Source organism: Petaurus breviceps, unplaced genomic scaffold, assembly GCF_028583685.1.
Source record: "Petaurus breviceps papuanus isolate PSGF00001 unplaced genomic scaffold, PetGlider_PUasm1.0 173, whole genome shotgun sequence".
NCBI lineage: Eukaryota > Metazoa > Chordata > Mammalia > Diprotodontia > Petauridae > Petaurus > Petaurus breviceps.
Window position 1 is genome coordinate 6,211,971 of NW_027185759.1, and position 18,441 is coordinate 6,230,411.

The following is an 18,441-nucleotide window of genomic DNA, read 5'->3' on the forward strand; positions in this document are numbered from 1 at the left end:
ATCTATCTATCTATCTATCTATCTATCTATCTATCTATCCATCTATCCATCTATCTATCTATGGAAATACTCATTTTTGTTTGCCAATTTCAAAATAACAAAAAAAAAGTTGCTTTGTATACTTTAAAGCACTATATAACTGTTGGTTTAAAAACAAAACAAAATGCCATAAAAGTAGAATATCCCAAAGGGATATTTTTGATTTGTTTGAAGTGGGAAAAACTCCTTTGGTTGCATCACTTCCAAAATATTTGCCCAAATCTATCTTTCTTATCCTTTGACCTGTGAGAAAACAATTCTGATTGAAAGCAATGCCTAATGAGATCTCGATCTCACTATGCTACCCCCCCACCCCCCATCCCACCTCCCAATGTTGTTGAACCTGATTCTGAAGCTGGATAGCTTCAAAATAGTCTTTGGGTCACATTTTCAAATCAGAAAGGGCTTGAAAGTCATCAGTCCTATCTATAGTGATAGTGATTGAATGACAATTTAAGAAAGGCAAAATAAAAGAAACCTGGTAGCCGTGGGCACTTATCCTACGATAAGCCTCGGCCTTCCATAATGGAGCCAATTGAAGAAGTAGCCCATTATCTCTTATGATGGGACATCATAGTTACCAAAAGTGATATGATTTGTAGTTGGGGCTGTTAAATTGTAAATGTTTCCTGAATTCCCAGTCACCCATGATTCCATTCATCCAGGTTTGAGAAAGTGACGTTCCAAGAACTAAATTATTCCACCTAAGTGTAGGTGTGTGTGAGTGTGTGTGTGTGTGAGTGTGTGTCTGATTGTGTGAGTGTGTGTGCGAGTGTGTGAGTGTGTGTGTGAGTTTGTGTGTAAAATATTGCTTTGCATAACTTGCTATTGCTCCCTTAGTCCAAAAAGGGGCAGATTTCAATGGGTGGATGATGCATTTCTGTTATGTGCTGACTAGATAGGTCACTCCACTCCATCTTTGTTCTTCCAGGCAGAGAACCAGTCGTGGGTCCAGCAGCAAATGAAGACCTCCATTCTCCACATCTTGTGCTCTATCCTCCATCCTGTATTGTACCTTTGGGGCCCCCACCTCCCTATGAAGATTCTCAGAAGATAAGTAGATTGTAATGCAGAGATGTTTCTGTAAGGACCAAAGGTCATTATCTTCCCCCAAATAGCCAGCCCATTTAAAGGTCATTCTTCCATTTCCTGACTTCGTAGTGTAGACTCCAGGAAGGCCTGATATCATGGAAACCACATTTTCAAATGTGGTTTTCATCTGACATGGCCCAAAGGAGGACAAAGAGAAAAAGGATGCCAGTCCCTGGCAATGTACTAAAACCAAAGTAAGACTGGTCCTGCCCTCTAATTTACTTTCTATCTGGGGGAAGATCATATGCAAGTATGAGTGGAGACAAAAATGATGGGGCAGGAGAGGGAATTGGAGGGTGAGCAGATCAGGTAGTGTTTGAGCTGAGCTTTGAAGGAAACCCCAGATTCCAAGATGTTCAGGTTAGGGGGCAGGAGGAGCTGCCTCTGCAAAGTCACAGAGATAAGAAATGGACGGTTATCTGGGAAAAATGGTTAAGACGGCTAGTCTAGCTAGATCCAAGGGAGTAATTGTACAATAAGGCTAGAAAGGCAGACTGGAGTCAAGAATGGCTAGGGGGGGGGAGGGGGTCACTGCTAGGTCAGATGGTATTCTTGGCAAGTGACACCTTCCTGTACCTCAGTGTCTCTTTTTGTAAAGTTGCAAAGTTGTAAAGTTGTCCCATGAGGGTACAGTCAACTAAAAATTAAAGCAAAAACACCAATAACATAAAATATTTTCTTAATTTAACAAATTTGTACCCATCAACAATAAAGTTTCTTCACATAAGAAACTCAGAAAACAGTATTTGTTTTTCTTCTTTTGGTTTTGAGCAAATGTCCCCCATTTATTGAACAAGAGACAACTTAGCTGAGAGACAGGGCAGTCCTCTCTCCATGAGCCATGTTCCTTCTTTCAGGTAAATCTGAGATCAGAGGGGATTGTGACAATCAGGCTTTGACTGTCAGTGGCCGTGTGACTGAGAGGACATAGTTTGTTTGTGTTCTTTTTGTAGACTTCCATGAAAACAGACTCAGAAAGTCTTTCTCCCTCTTCTCCCCATTGGGGTTTCTCTAGAGACCCTTCCTTATCAAACAGCATGGGGGGAGTGGGGATCTTTCAGCCAGCTGCAGCAGCTTTTCCTTAACTAGAATTTTTGCACCATACTATTTCTTTGTGAGATAGAAATTGTTCTTCTCCTCAGACAAAGAGAAGAAACATCAGGGCTTTAGCATTGGGAATGTTTTAAGTCCTTGGACGATAGTCTATAAAAAGTGTGAAAATTATCCACCCGGATGGTATAATTATATAACCTTTGTAAAAAGCATTGGGAAAGCTAGGACTGTGTATTTGCCTTATTGATTACTCTTTTTTCCTATTTAAGCTAACTTTTTATTTGTACATTCTGTGATACTGTACAGAAATCCTAACACAAGTTGCTTTTCTGATGTATTATTCAATGGACCTACAAACTGGTTGTCATCACTTCTTACAGCACACAATTAGGAAAGAAGCAGATTCAAATAATTTATTCTAGACCTTTTCTTCTTTCATACTCTAAAATATCTTCATTGTGTTGTTGGAGGAGAAAGGCCCACAAGGCTGCAGTAGTGCCCAAGGTTAGTATAACTTTCAGCCAGTTTGGTTTTTCATTTTTGTTGCCCTGAATGTAAAATGCTGAATGAACCAAAGTGTTGTGTGGGTCTTGGGCCCCGGAGAGGAACTGGGAGATCTGCGGCAGCGGCATCAGGGACGGCTCCATCTTAGTCCATACCTATTGATTACTTTTCATCTCTAGAATCCATTTTTTCCCCTTCTCTGTTAGTCTTACTAAACTTAATCTATTTTTCTCTGATCTCCTGAGTCATGGGCAGGCTCCCCTGATAGCTCAGGGCCCACTTTGTATGGGAGCTGAAAACCCTAGAGAGAATGCTTCACTAGGAGTCATAAGATTTGAATTTGACTTCCTGGTTTGCAATTTACTAATTAGGCCATCTTGGGCAAATCATTGGATCTCTCTAAGCCTCAGCTGAAAATGGGAGGGTTTGCTAGATGATGTCTCAAGCAGAGCCCCTCAGGCTCCACTAACCGCCTGTGGTCTCACAATCTCTCTTGCCCAGTTAAGGCATTGTCATTTGTTTCTGTTTACTATGGAAGAGGCAGACATTACTGCAAATATCCAGCAGAGGGCGGTGAAGATCACTGAGCACTCAGATTCATGACTCAAAAATTTGTCAAATTGAAATAAATGTGGCCATGGGACCAAGGAGGGTCAGATTTCCATTGTTCTGTGGCCCTGGGTCAATGTGCATTAGGCTCAAAGCAATCAATATATCATTGACTGAGAACTGGTGGGAGCCTCAGAGGTGACAGAATCTAATAGGGGATGCATCCAATAATCAAGTCTTTAAAGGGGAACCCAGAATCGATTAATCAGCATGCATTAGCAGAAAGTGCCTAGTGTGAGCCAGGCACTGGGTGAGGTCCTAGGGACGCCGATGCCAAAGTGAGGCCAACCCTGCCCTCAAGGATCCCGGATCTGCCGAGGATGACTGATACACGTTCAGACACTAGGAAAGCCAGGAGGTTACAAAGTACCAAAATTGGAGGGATTGGGCCAAGTCAGGCTGAGGGAGAGACTGACAACTTTGGAGAATCCCCCAAAGCAGCGAGCTGTGGTGAACAGAAGGCTGGTCTTGGAGACGGGAAGACGGGGTCAAACCCCTCCTCGGACACTAGCTTTGCAACCATAAGCAGCAAGCCAACTCTCTGAGCCTCAGTTTCCTTTCCTGTATAGTCAAGGAGGTGGATTCTCTGACCTCTTCAGTCCTTTCCAACTCTCAGATCTCTAGTCCTGGAGCTGAGCCGTGGAGGGAGCTGGGGGCTATGCCAAGCAGAAGGGAGGAGGGCGAACATGTTGGGCATGGGGAATAGCGGGGACACTGGCATGGAAGCCAAAGGAGGAGTCCCATCTGAGCCAGGGCACCTCTTAGACCTCCAGGGTCCTCCTCAGGTAAATCATGATGAGCACACTTGGATTCTCTGATACACAAGACTGTCAAGAGATGAGAGTTGTCCTTAGCATTCTCCTCCTGCTCTTTATCAGTGACATGCCAGTGACCAAGGGGATGCACTGGCTTAGATTTGGATGACTCAGCCTTCCACTTATGAGTGTGAGGAGTTGGTATTAGAGCTGCCTAGAGCTGAGCTGGGAGTCAGAAGTAAGTGAGTTTCCATCTACCACCCCTTTCCCCCAATATCTACTGGCTGGGAGACTGTGGGCAAGTCATTTAACCTTGCCAGACTTCATGTGACTCAACCGTAACAGGGGTGGCTGTGCAGCCAAGTGAGCTAGTGTATGTTAACGTCTTGGCAATGACTGGTGCTGCATCTGGGGTGTGCGTGATTGTCATTCAGGTCATTACCCTCACTGCCTTTCTCTCTTCCAGGGCCACCCAGTGAAGCTTCTTTTTTTTTTCTCATTCACCAGTATCTTTCACTCTTCCATCCTCTATCCTCATGTTTTCTGTCATTTTCAGAACATCTTGAGAAAGGATGACTTTAATATTCACCTCCTTCCGTGAAATTGCAATAGCTCTGCTCACAGACCAATAAGTGGAATTCCCTGAAATAGAATTCGTCCTGCACATGACATTGTCGTTCCAATGTGGGCCACTGAAGGAGGCTGAGGGAGAATAGGAGACAAGGAGACCATGTGCCCAGAGAGGGGTTCTCTGGGTGGGCGCAATCTAAGCAGGAGCCTCCAAGGGCACAACTGGCTGTAAAGGGAGAAAGCCACCCAAACTGAGGCACTGGGCAGTGGCCTGCTGGGCAATGCTCCCTCTGGACTTGTAAATCAGTAGGATTCCAGGCCAGCCCAACTCTTCCCATTCTGAAGGTCAGCCTAGTTAGCTCAGCTCATCCCTGGGCTCCAATCCTGGTCGGGCTCCTTGGGGAATGAAGAAAGCAAATGCAGCTCAGGGTAGTAATGCAGAGGAGCTGACCTTGTAAGTGCCGGGGCCAGGGATGTGTGTTTAGGAAGTGGTCAGCTTGTCTGGTGCTGCATCTGGGGCATGGGTGATGGCAGCACCAGAGGCTCTGAAAAACACAAACATATCCACACGCATACACGCATGCACGTGCACACACACTGACACATGCATACACGCATGCACACACATAGGTACATGTGTGCGTGCACACATGCACATATGCATGCACATGCACTCACACACACGTAAGGACATATACACACATGCGAGCACAAGGTGCCCATTTGTGCACACGCACTCACTCATACAAATGCATGCACACACACATCCACACGTATGCACACACATGTACTCACTGACACACATGCAGTATAGACTCACATGCACTCACTCACACATGTGAGCACACATATGCACATGTGTATGCACACATACTCACCCACACATATATAGGCACATGTGAATGCACCCATATGTACATGCACACTCACACACATGTATGTGCTCACAATGCACACACAAGCACTCACACACATACACCCATGTGAGCACACATATAGGCACACGTGTGTGCACACAAATGCTCATACACACACTCACATACATTCATGCAAGCACACATGCACACACTCACTCACATACACACATGCAAGCACACACAGGAACATGTGTGTGTGCACACATGCATATACACATGCACTCACTCACACGTGTGGGCACACATGTGTGTTCATACATGCACACACTCGCACACATGTGAGCACACAGGTATGCACACACTCACTACCATACACATATGTGAGCACACATATAAACACACCTGCACGCACACACACGAGGATTCCAGAAAATCACCGTACATCATCACTAGAGGGCATCTGGAAGGAGGAGGCTCCAAAGGACTGACCACCCCCCAGGTGGCCCTGCTTATTTAGCATGCTGCAATGGTCTTCTCTGTTTCCTAAGCATGTTAGTATCTTCATTTCCTGCCCTTTGGGAAAATGCCATGTTGCTTTTATCTCTGAGCACAAGCCGACTTTATTTTTTCCATAAGCTAAGTAGAAGCAAGGCTACTGTGTTATCACTGCGTCTGGTTCTTCCTTGTTTGCATACAACCCAGGGTTTATGTTGGGTTGCTCAAAGGCCGTCCTTGGTTAACACTGAGGGCCTGTGTTTGGACATGTACATAATTGCATGTCCTTAATATTCATTGTGAGAAATAACAAAGGCCATCAAAAGCAGGGCTTCGATCACACCCAAGTGTACTAGACTGTTGGCCTGGTGCCCCATGGGTAAGTGATTGAATACTGGGCAGTGGCATACACCAGGAGGTTTGTCCAGCGAGCTCTGTGAAAACCATCTGCCTCAGTCACATGGGAATCCCATTTTCTTACTATTAAAGCCCTGATACAAGCTGAGACTATGCCTGTGGAACAAGGAACCAGGTGTTTTGATGGTGTTTGTCATGACTAAGGCTAACCTGTTTCAAACCAAGAACAGAATTTCTTCTTTAACTTTATGTACTTTTACATTCATGCACAGAGGTAGTATTAATTCACTCATTTGTTTGTTTTTCTGTTACCATGGATTCTGCACTTGTCCTGGACAATGGATGGAATCAGTCAAGCATTTTCTAGAATTAAGTTCATTTATTTTGTTATACACTGGCCTCAAGGTGTTATGTTAGAGACCAGAGATAGAACAACTCAAGGAAATCTATCAGAAACATCCATTGTTGGGGTTTCATACTGTGATTCATGAAATATTGTTAGGAATCCTTTTCAAAAGAAATCAGGAGACACAGGGTGTCTGTGGTCCCAGTTCTGTAACTTCCCACATATGTGACCCTGGGCAATACTGCAATTCTGGCCCCCATTTCCTCTCTCCATGTAATTCCTTCATGTTCTAGATAAATTCTGGTATTGATTCTAAAAGTTTCTGAATTGGAAAGCAATTTCTACACTGATTATTTCAGGAAGAAAAAAAAACTGTCCAGTGTTGATTATTTGGGGATTTAACAGCAACAGCAGGTGCTGTAGGTACCATTTTGGTTACCTGTTTTGTGTGGGTTTTTTTTTTGTTTGTTTTGCTTTGTCTTGTTTTGTCCTGGACCCAGAATGTATAGATAAAGAAAAGCTATCACAGGAAAATACAAGGATAAACTTGGCAGAACATTGAATTTAAGACAACCGCAAGTATTCATTGTGAACCAAGATTTCCAAAAACAATTCATCCATTCCCATTTGATGCTGACAGTTCTCTTCCCCCCAGACCACATCATAGATACTGCCTTTGGGATGGAGTAAAGGGTCATGGCCTCATAGACTCACCATCCTGCCCTGGGAGTCAGGCTCCTACTGGGGCTCTAGCAACGGTTTGGGGATTCACTAAACATCCACAAAGTGCCTATAATGTGCCTCACACTGTACCAGTGAAAAGCTCCTCAAGGAGCTTAAATTCCCCTGGAAGAGAGATGTGACACGTACCAAAGGAAGCCATAACAAAGTGTGTACGAATCAACACAAACTTCAAGAGGTAGAGAAGACTGAAAGAGAGAGCTTCCCAAAGGATGGGGACCCTTAGAGTGTCCAGAAGGAAGCTAGGGATTCCAGGAGATAAAGACAAGAAGGAGATGCCCCCACCAGGAATGATCTCCTGGGTAAAGGCACCATGGCAGGAGATGGATGGTATACGGGCAGCTAGATGACACAGGCCAGTGCATGAAGAAGACGGGTATAACAGGATAGAAATGCAAGCAGCGGGGATATGTGGGAAGGCCTGAGATTGTACATTTTATACTAAGGACAATAGAGAGTCACCAAAGGGGCTTGATTCTGGGGTTGGGGCAGGTTGGGGCACACAGGGCTGTCGTATGAACTTCAAGTCTCCATATAAATTGGAATTGTGATTGTTTTGATTGTGTGAGGTTTGTCACCAGAATGGTTACCCAGCAATGGCAATTTTCATTGACTAACCTCCATTTTTCCATGTATAGAAAGAGGGGGAATGCGAACATTCTGGAGGCTGGTAAAGGCTGAAAGGACTTTGGGATTTCAGAGTAGAAAGGAACCTTAGAGGACAAATCTTGAATAACATGGAACATAAACCTGCATTTTACATGGCTGGCTTCACGGTGGGTTTTGGAAATATCATCTGTGGAATGACACCCCTGACATGTAGCTGCATATGGTAGAGACTCAAATGGCAGCCACTCATGGGGGCGGAGACCTCCCTGGTGTTTGTCAATATGAGGGATGTAAAAGAGGGAACTAATCAGGAGGCAGGGTTCTTGTGGCACCTTGAAGTGTCCAGGGCCCTCCCTCTACGTGCATTGTCTCAACTTGGTCTCATTGGAACTCCTTGAAGTAGGCACTGCAAATATAATGAGACCCATAATGAGACAGATAAGAAAGATGAGGTGCGGAGAGATCACAGGACTTGCCCATAGTCACACAGCTAGTAAACACCATTGGCGACCATTGTGCCTTACATAACCAATGATGACATCTCTCTGCTTCCCCCACAATGCAGTGAAAGCTTGGATCAGAGGGTTACCTCAGTGCCTTCCAGCTCTGACACACTGTGATGCCTCCATCAATTTGTAAAATAAGAATTTCTAACTAAACACAATCCTCAGAGAAAGTACCAGAAAGTGTCTTGTTGCCATCGGATACCTTGTGTCTTCTGTTTCATGGCAGCCGCTGGACACCTGCTTCATGCGCAGCCCTCCTTCAGCTGGTTATGGGGTCAGAAAAGGGAAGTTAAACCTGGGCCTCCCAGAAGAAGAGCTTTGTGGCCACTAGATGGTGCTAGGAAAGGCATTTCTAATCGGAGCAGGTATACAAGGCCAACTGGCTACCAGAAGCTGCCACGTCCCCCATGCTTGCTTTCGCCTACTATTTCAGATCCTTCCTTCTCCATTTCCTTTCTCAAGCCCCTTGGGATGTCTCACCTCATCACAGACACAGGCCTGGCCCCTTGGAGGCTTGGCTGCTGGTTGCTGAACTCTAAAACATCCCACCAAGTGATGAAGCCTTTGAGTATAGACCAAGGGTGGAGTGAATATCCTTGTTCCAAGATAATCATCTGCTATTTGTTCTCATTGGAAGGAGAAACTGTGAGAGGAAAGGGAAATTTGTAGAGGGCAAGGAAGGCTTGGGCAAAACCAAAAGATACCAATCACTTGCCAGATAGCCTATTTCTTCTACAAAATCAATATTCTATCTCCTACCTCTATGTCTTTGATAGACCCCGGGGGTGGGGAACATGTGGTTTTGAGGTCCCATGTAGCCTTCCAGGTCCTCAAGTATTCTTTTAGATAGATAGATGATAGATAGATACATACATACATACATATACATATGAGTATATATATTTATACATATGTGTATAATGTGTTTATGTGACTGACTTTAAACTTGTTCTCTAAATACTATGCCACAACCCCTATCATATTGAAATATGTGACCTGAACTCAAGTACCACCAGGGTCTATGCAACCTTGGTCAAGTCTAACTTTTCTGTATTCTAGGAAACTCTATGACAATAAATGACAGAGGAGGTTTTGCTAAAAGGAGTTTTCTCATCTTAGTCCTCCAAGTAATCATAGTTCCATTTTTCAAAAAATGATGTGCCTGAAGTAATGATCTTTTATAACACAAGATGATGAAAACCAAGGAAGGATTGAAATGGGGTCCCCCAGTGCGGCTCCCACTGCAGTTACTCAGCCAACATCTACTGATTAGAAAAGTGCATGCCTTGTTCCCCAGGTTTGCCCCTGCCTGATGCATCATCCAATTAAAGCCATAGAATAACATGGATATTGTTTTTTCCACCAAGCAATCTTTGGGACACATGGGAGAAGGGTCATTCATTATTGATTGACTAACACAGAAACTCTAGATTCTATCCAGAATAGAGCAGGTGATGGGACCTATCATAATAGATGAAACTACACTTTGATTCCCAGCCTGCAGCCACTTCCTGGTCAGCCCTGAGCCCCATGAACCCAAGGCTGCCTCTTGTCTTTGGCCCCTACTTGTTGTATAATGTGAAGCTGCAGTGTCTGACTCTCATGGCCATATGATGGTCCACAAGAGCCTGACGTGAAAATCACCAGGATTGCTTTCCCATTTCTTTTGGTCACAGTGACATTCCAACAATACCAGCAATGGATCATCTCATAGTAAAAACATGGAAACAAAGGCCAAGCTTTCCCTGTCTTCCATTTCATCCCTGTGGGGCATCAATTGAGCTAGAGTTTTGACAAATTTATTCAGAGTGAAAATTGACTGGCTGCAGCCCTGCAACAGACCACAGACATCCTTTTTAGCAGGTTTTGGAAAGAGCCTGAGGACTAGGAGAAAGGAAATAAGCGCTGGAAACATTTGCTGACAATCCTCAGCAGCCTGTGGTTTTCCAGGGCTGGCTTCCCAGAAGCCACTGTGTTGGAATCAAACCAATTTCCACCTAGAACTGATTTGCTCTGGAGAAAGAGGGTCCTGGTTTCTTTAAAAGACAGAACAAATTCAGTTAGACCTCTCTTTGCGGAGGGCCATGGAAAAAGTGGGACACTTCTTTTCCCTTGATGTTTTGAAAGAAAGAAAATGTGTCTTCTCTCTTTGGAGAGGAGATAGAAATAGGGACTCTCCTAATTAAAATCACAAATTTTTTACCTATTAAGACCAATATCAACTTCTCTGATTTTATTGAGACCTAAAGTTTAATTGAAAACCTACTACAATCAGATTCTCTATGGTTCAGGGCAACGTGTGTATGTGTGTGGGGGGGGGGGGTTGTGTGTGTATTTCTAAGTAGTTAACAGACTCAAAAATATTTATCTGTCTAAGGTAATTTCCAAAATGAACAGTTCATAAGTACCACTTATATTAGTATTCAATAGCAAAAATAACAATTTAACCTTTTAAAAAAAGTTTTCCTTATCTTTTCCATGTGCCATTACTTCTCCTATAATGTATTCCTAGGGAATAGGTAGGAATAGTTTTATACAATTGACTGAAAATGCAGACTGTTTGCATTTTTTAAACTGCAACTGAAGTTTTCCTGCATTTTCCTCTGAGGGCGAAGATCTCCTGCACCCATTTCGGGCAATGCCATGAGGATTGGTGGGGGGGGGGACCTAAAGGCCCCCTCTCCCTGCTCCATGTGGACCTTTACCCTCATAGATATAGGGCATAGAGTTTTTGAGTTGAGAGCCTGAGCCATGGGGTTCAGAGATTACAGGAATCCAGACCAGTCCACAACACAAAACATAAGGACCAAGCGTTAGGGATGTGAGCCCAGTAGGGTGGTTCCTTTTGTACTTGGTGGGACTAATGCAAGAGCCGAACTAAGTTCTTGGTCCAATCTTTCATCCCTCCTCCCCCAGAGACTGAGATAGTATGAGGGAAGGGGGGGGGTACTATATCCCAAGATGCTGATGGAAATGTCTGTGAATTATCCCTTTGTAAAAGTCAATCTAATGGGAAGTGTTTAATTGTAACTGGACTGCTTATCATGGAGCCCCCAAAGTGGGGATGGGATACAATGTGGGGGAGCTAATGGCAGAAAAGAGAGAATCCCTACTCACCTCAGTTTACCATAGAAAGCTGTGTGTGTGAAGAGGAGGTGGAGTAAAATGGGGCAGGCCTCCACCTAAGAAAATGTGATCAGAAGAAACTCATATGACAGAAAGAAAATTATTCTATGACAGATCTGAGCCTAAAGCAGGAAGGATGGACACGTAAGAGAGAGCAGACCACTACATGTCCTGTCTAGACATCACCAACCTTGGAACCAAGGCTCTAAAGGAATCCCAGAGCAGGCCTCTGCCAATTCCAGCCTCGGGGCCAGTGCCATGACCAAAAGACTAGGTAATGCTAAGCTGAAGAGAAGATGGTGTCTCTCAGCCATACCAGTGGCCCATTGAAGACTATTCCCATGAAATCCAGTGGATTAATCCATCCCACAGATGGTACACACTGAATAGAGCCAATGACCAACCTTGCCCAGCAGTCAATGGCCTGCCTAACCCATTCCAGGCCCTGCTGCCTGGAATCAGAGTTCTCTGCAAGACTAATTTGGCAGGAGCTTGCCAGTAGCTAAGTGACCAGCCTGGTACAGACCAGTGGCAGTTGGCCAGGGGTTAAGTGACATGTCCAGTGCAGTGACTGTGTGATCCAGTGTGATCCAGACCAACAGCAGTTAAGCCTAGTACAAAAAAGCTCACCAACCAAAAGACCCACTTAGCTCAGCCCTCCAGAGGATGGCACAATGTATTCGGTTAGGATGCCCTGACCTACAAGAGTCAGGGCCACCCAGCTGTCCATACTGCAGACAGGGCACCGAGTCATCCATCTCTGACATCACAGGCTGCAGCAGACTTTTAGAGGAATCCCCAAGAAAGTCAAGGGCATTGACACCTCAAAATTATGGAGTTCTGAGTGGACTTGACCATGTGCTACCTCCCCTGCCACTGTATTTATATTTGTATGCATTCTCTCTCTGCTAATCCCTCCCCCTAACACTGAATGTATTTAACAAAGGGTAATTCCCTGATTTAGGGGAAACACTTTTGAATACTCTTCTTCCCATGCCATCTGAGTAAAATATGTCAGCTTTTGTCAAAGTCCTGGATGACTGCTTGGGGAAATGACACTGGTAGGCGCTCATGATCTATAGGACAGGAGGGTCGTGACTACTAAGGACAATATAAGAACTCTGAGAGTGATCACCACCATAATAGCCCCTGTGGAGATGCAACATGCCGATGCCAAAGTGAATCAGGGGAGTGAGCCGAGAGAGGCATCATATCTAACCTCAGAAAGCTATGGCGCAGCTTCAGGGGGCAACTACTGATCATGTGTCGTTCATCACTAAGGGGTTTGCACTGTGAGATTGGAACGAGGTCCCTTATTGTCTGCAGAGTCAGGAGATCCAATGACTGAGAAGGTGAATGAAAGGGGGCACATCCCTCCTCCCTTCCCCAATTCTGTACATGTTACCTGGGCACAGCCAAAAGTTACTGTATTGTGCCTCCTTAAGGTGCAGTATGTGAGAAAACAATTCCATCTAGTAAAGCAGCAAACAATTAAACACATTAAAATACATATTATTATTAAAAATCATTTTCAGTGAGAAAATGCATTGGATGATTCGATCTCCTCAACAATCACCATCCCCCTCTGGCATACTTATCCACACAAAAAGAGGCCTTAAGAAAGGACAAGGAAAGGAAGTTGTCAAAGTTCCCCTGAAAGGCTGTCCTTCCTTTCACATGTAATACACTGGGGTCAGCTCTCATCTTTCATACACAAGGACAAAGGATGAAGACAAATCTGGTTCTCTTGCATCTCATACTTCAAGCATTTCTTGGGACTCCAATCTGCCCGACGCTCAATTTTGACTTTTATTTCGAGTTTTCCAAGTGTCTCTATTGAGGTCAGTTAACTGGAGAGCGTATGGCAGAGAGGGGAGAACATGGGCGAGCCAGGTGGCTGGAAGCCCGTTCTAGGGCTGCCATGCACTCACCATATGACCTTGGCCAAGTCACCTCCCCCTCTGCAACCACTCAATCTGGGCGGGGCAGGGAATGCTGATCATGCGAGGTCCCTCCCAGCTCCCACACTTAGGATTCTTCCTAGAGGCACCAGGAATGTGTTCATCTTACATCCCGCCCCCCAAATGCAGGAAGGATAAAGCAGATAAAGCAGGATAAAGAAGAGGGGGAGTAATGAGGTGTCTGCATGGTTTGTTTATGTTTAGACACAGCTTCTACCCACTGGTGGCCATTTGCCTGGAATTACCCCTGGGGAAACTCATCATAATTACATCATAGATATAAATACAATTAAATTCATAATATCCAATGACTAAGATTTCATGCACTTTACAAAAAACAACATATCTTACAGGAGACACAGCACTTTTCTCAGAAGAGTTACATATTTCTAGAAAGCAGAAACAACCAAATTTACTTCTAGAACTGGGGACTTCCAGTTGAAAGAGCTAGCCATTCTGCCATACCTCCCGATCAAAAGTGGGCGAGATTAGGGCAAGCCTCAGCTAACTAACCTCTGCGTCTTGGGCTCCTTCAGTCCAAGTGTTTGGTGCCTGCAGTCTCTGAGACAGCTGCAGGGGCAGAAATACAATAAATCTCTTTGCTTATTACTCCTAAAGTCGATGGTGCCCATGGACTTCTCTTCTAACACAGCTACTCATTTAGCATGTTGAGGGGAATGCGTTTCATCTTGCCTCTCCCACCAATGGCAGCTTCATGCAGCTGCCTGGTTTTTCTCATTTTCTCTGCAAGAGGGCAGCTGTAGACATTGATTTGCTGGACTGATTTATCTTTTCTCATCCTTATTATATTATTCATCGAACTGAGATTCCAACAGGAACTAAGAGCCAGAAAGTCAGAAGGCATCCATTAGTCACCAAGATCTTGTCGCTGTTACTTTGTTTTCTTCTCTAAAAAGATGCCCTGCTTAAGGTCACTAAGTCAGCATCTGTAACACCAATAGACAAACTCTAAACACATATCAAAGTTAAGGACAATTGGATCTGAAAGCTAAAGAGGATTTTCTTCCTTCCTTCCTTTCTCTTTCTTCCTTCCTTTCTTTTTCTTTCTTTCTCTTTGTTTCTTTCTCTCTTTCTTTCTCTTTCTTTCTTTCTTTTTTTAAATGAAAAAGGGACAGAGCATCTAAGCAGATGGGGGAGGGGGTTGGCATGTATGGAAGTAAAGAAGATAAGAGTTATTACTTGAGGCTCTTAGGTCAACCTTTCCAGCGATCTTGCCATTCCTTTCAACTGAACACACCAATGGAATGATCATTTCCCCTAACTGGATGGCTCTTTATTGAGCTGACTAAATGGACTGGTATTTGAGTGGGGTGTGGGCACAGCCTCCAGGAGGGAAAGTCACACTCTTGTATCCACAGCATACATTTTGGCAGTCTCTGTTCGAGTTGGGACATAGGATTTTGCCATTGAGATCCCAGCATGGGAGTAGGCCTTTCTTATGGAATAAGTATAGCTCCTCTCCGGCCCCAAATCTGCAAAAATAACGACACAAAAATAAATAATGCATTATAAACCAGGAGACAGGAGAAAAGGAGATGTTTTTAAATGTGACAAACTGAAAGGGGGAAAAAGCTGCAACATGTTCCATGGCATCAAGTCAGTCTGTCAGAGACGTCTGGTCCTGTGGTTGGTGCACAAAATGCTTATTGCTACTCCTTTGTTACTTAGGACATAATAAGCCTTAGGAATTCATTGGCTAACAAAGGATTTGCCTGTGATCACACTGATGGTAAATGTCAAAAGCAGGATTCAAACCCAGGTCTTCCTAACTCTAATGCCAAGACTCATTCTTCCTTATGAAGTCCTCAAGGATTAGTTTAAATTATCAACCACTTAAATAACTGTGCAGGAACATACCTAGGGAACATAATTTGGGGGCATCAGGGTGTTACAGCAGACAGAGCACTGAGCCTGGACTCAGGAGGACCTGTGTTCGAAGCCGACATCGGATACTTTCAAGTCACTTAGTTTCCATTTGCCTTAGTTTCCACAACTAAAACTGTGGATAATAATAATATCTACCTCCAAGAGTCCTTGTGAAGATAAGATGAAATCACATTTATAAATCACTTAGCACAATTCCTGGCACATACTAGACAATATATAAACATAGTTTATAAATATTACTATTTATATTGCCAATATTTAAAATTGCTAAAAGTAACATAAAGTCACATTTTTGCTAGTTTCTCTGTATTATTCATCAGAATGGAATAATCGGCCTTAAACTAAAAGGCAAAATTCAAGTGATATCCAAAACATCCTTCATATCATGTCAAAGAAAACATGCTGGGCTGGAAGACCCATGATACCAAGTGATGGCGATGTCATTACCTTCTTAGGTTATAGCAGCTCCAACAATTGGGGTTTGGGTGCTGCTGTTGGGTGCTATGCTAAGGGACCTGCACAACAACCCTGAGAGGAACGTGCTATTATTCTTGTCACTTTATAGGTGAGGAACCGGAGGCAGGCACAGTTTCAGTGACTTGACCATGGTCACACGTCTAGGAAGTTGCGGCAGTCAAATCTGAATTCAGGTCTTCTTGACTTGTGACGTCACACTAATTCTGCTGCAGCCCTTACCTAGCTCTAATAATGACCATCCTTCCACATGCTGGAGACCTCCCTAAAGGCTCGTTTTTCTACTTCACAATCTTCCAGGGCTTCACTTACTTGTATCTTCGGTCTCAGAGAGAGAAGGTTCTTTTGAATTTGTCAAGGTTGAGTGCATACCCCGCCTCCCCTGATGCTCTGGCTCTCAGCCACCCATGACTTCTCTCTCTTCAAATGGCCATTTTCAACCCTGGGATCTGCTGCCTTTCTAGAGTATAGACAAGATGTGGAGAAACCATGCCTGAAAAGAGGCGAGTCACTCCATGAAATATAACTTACCTCCCTTTTAAAGTACTATTCCTTCTGATGGAGAAATGGGGAAATTATATATATATATATATACATATATATTGATATATATATATAATATTTAACTAAAGGAAAGGTGTTATAGCTAGTGTTAAATGATGTAACATAGTGTCACGTTATAGACAAACATTTACGTGATGTAAAGGAGTAGGACACGAATGGGGACCATGACTTGATTTAAAAAAAAATCAAATGAGTTTTGAGCAGTTTGGGGAAGAAAATCAGTGTAGATTACAGATAAGCAGTCAAATCACCTTGTCAGTGGTGAAGAATGATGTCCCATAGCATGTAGAAAGGTTAATGATTTAAAGGGAGCAGTAAAGAAGAAAAAGACCACCTTTTACTAAAAAAAAAAAAAAACAACTGAAAAATATGAATGTGAAAAAATAAATCCAGGGCAAATGTTTGGGTTAGAGGTCCATGTGGAAGACTTCGGAGTTGGGGGATATTGTTTTGCTTCAGCTCAGTTCCATACAATAGTAATGATGATGATAACAACTCACATGTATATAGTGCTTTAAAGTTTGCAAAATACTTTACAAATCTTATCTCAGTTTATCCTTACAACAACTGTAGGAGTTAAGTCTATTAGTACCACTACTGCCACCCCCTCCCCCCTTTGACCAAAGAGGAAACTCAAGTAGGCAAGGTTAAGTGACTTGACCAGAGTCACCCAGCTAGTACATGTCTGAGGTAAGATTTGAACTCATATCTCCCTGACTTGAGGTGAAACACTCTATTTACCATACCACCAACCTAAGAGAAAAAGAGAAACAGAAAAAGAGACAGATGTGGTGAGAGAAACAGAGACCAATAGAGATACATACACAGAGAGAAATATTTGGAAACTGAGGTAAGATTTTTCAAAGATTATCAATTATTTTGGAGAAAATTGAGGACCGGTTACTTTCAAGAGAAAGATGAGCCTCTCATTTATGCCCACTGTACATATAACTACCTGACATAGGAGGCTGGGAGAAGAAGAATCTAGGATAAAGATTAAAAATATGGCAAAGAATGGAAAGAATGCCCTAGGGAGATGCAAGAGTCAGTCAATTGAGGAAAATCTTAAGCTAGGATATTGGTCAAGGGTTTCAGTGACAACTATTGTTCCCTGCTTCCCCCTGGTGTTGCATAGAGGTAAAGCATCCTACTTGTGCTGCCACCACCTCTGGTTTGAGGATGAAGCTGCTAGGTAGTATGATGGGAAAGCCCCGGACCTGGAGTCGGGAAGACTTGAATTCCAATATGACCCAGAAATTTACTGGTTGTATGCCCTGGTCAAGTCAGTTAACCCCTGAATCCCTCAGGTTCTTCATCGGCAACGTTGTTGTGGGATCAATAGGGATAGCATTTGTAAACCACTTTGCAAAACATAAATGCCAGCTGTCGTGATGCTAGTGAAAAGCTTACTGCTGTCTATTCCAGTCCTTTTTAGGTAATGCAATTGTCTGCTTCAATAGCTGGCGGGTCTGGTCTAGACAGCCCAGAGGTCGCCAGTCTGATGTCTGGAACACTGGTCAATGTTCATTGACTGCTTGATTGATATCTTCGCCCTCCGTCCTCCCACTTGCTGCTCTTCGCCTCAGATGGTAATGTTCCAATGCCCCTTTTAAGGTGAGGGTAACTTGAAATAGCATGTGAAGACCATGTTGGAGAATTGAAGAGTGGTGAGAACCAACAGGTAAGCGGGTGGCCGAGAAGTGAGCCTGCACTGCACAGTGGTGAGCTCCTCCAAGAGCAAAGGCTTGCCTCCTTCATGTTTCCGGGAAAGTCCCCGTGTGTGTGCCCTCACTCCCCGACAGGCACTGAGAGCATCGGTGGAAGATGCTCTGACCAAGGCTAATGCATGAATTGGGATCTATTGATAGTCATGCA

The 18,441-nt window shown here is 43.8% G+C and overlaps 2 protein-coding genes and 1 pseudogene across 2 annotated transcripts in view; 2 read left to right on the forward strand and 1 right to left on the reverse strand.

Moving 5' to 3' along the window:
• The window catches only part of TMEM207 (transmembrane protein 207), a 17,854-nt gene extending 16,033 nt beyond the window's left edge, over positions 1 to 1,821 (forward strand). Inside the window, exon 5 of the mRNA XM_069083636.1 lies at positions 971 to 1,821. Coding sequence (XP_068939737.1) covers positions 971 to 1,107 — 137 coding nt within the window. The 3' untranslated portion in view covers positions 1,108 to 1,821. The remainder of the gene's footprint in view (positions 1 to 970) is intronic.
• LOC138157652 (NHP2-like protein 1 pseudogene) overlaps positions 1 to 18,441 on the forward strand; it is a 332,446-nt pseudogene that overhangs the window by 171,955 nt on the left and 142,050 nt on the right.
• Positions 13,151 to 18,441, reverse strand: part of CLDN16 (claudin 16) — a 29,311-nt gene continuing 24,020 nt past the window's right edge. Inside the window, exon 5 of the mRNA XM_069083300.1 lies at positions 13,151 to 15,113. Within this exon, the coding sequence (XP_068939401.1) occupies positions 14,980 to 15,113 (134 nt within the window). The 3' untranslated portion in view covers positions 13,151 to 14,979. The remainder of the gene's footprint in view (positions 15,114 to 18,441) is intronic.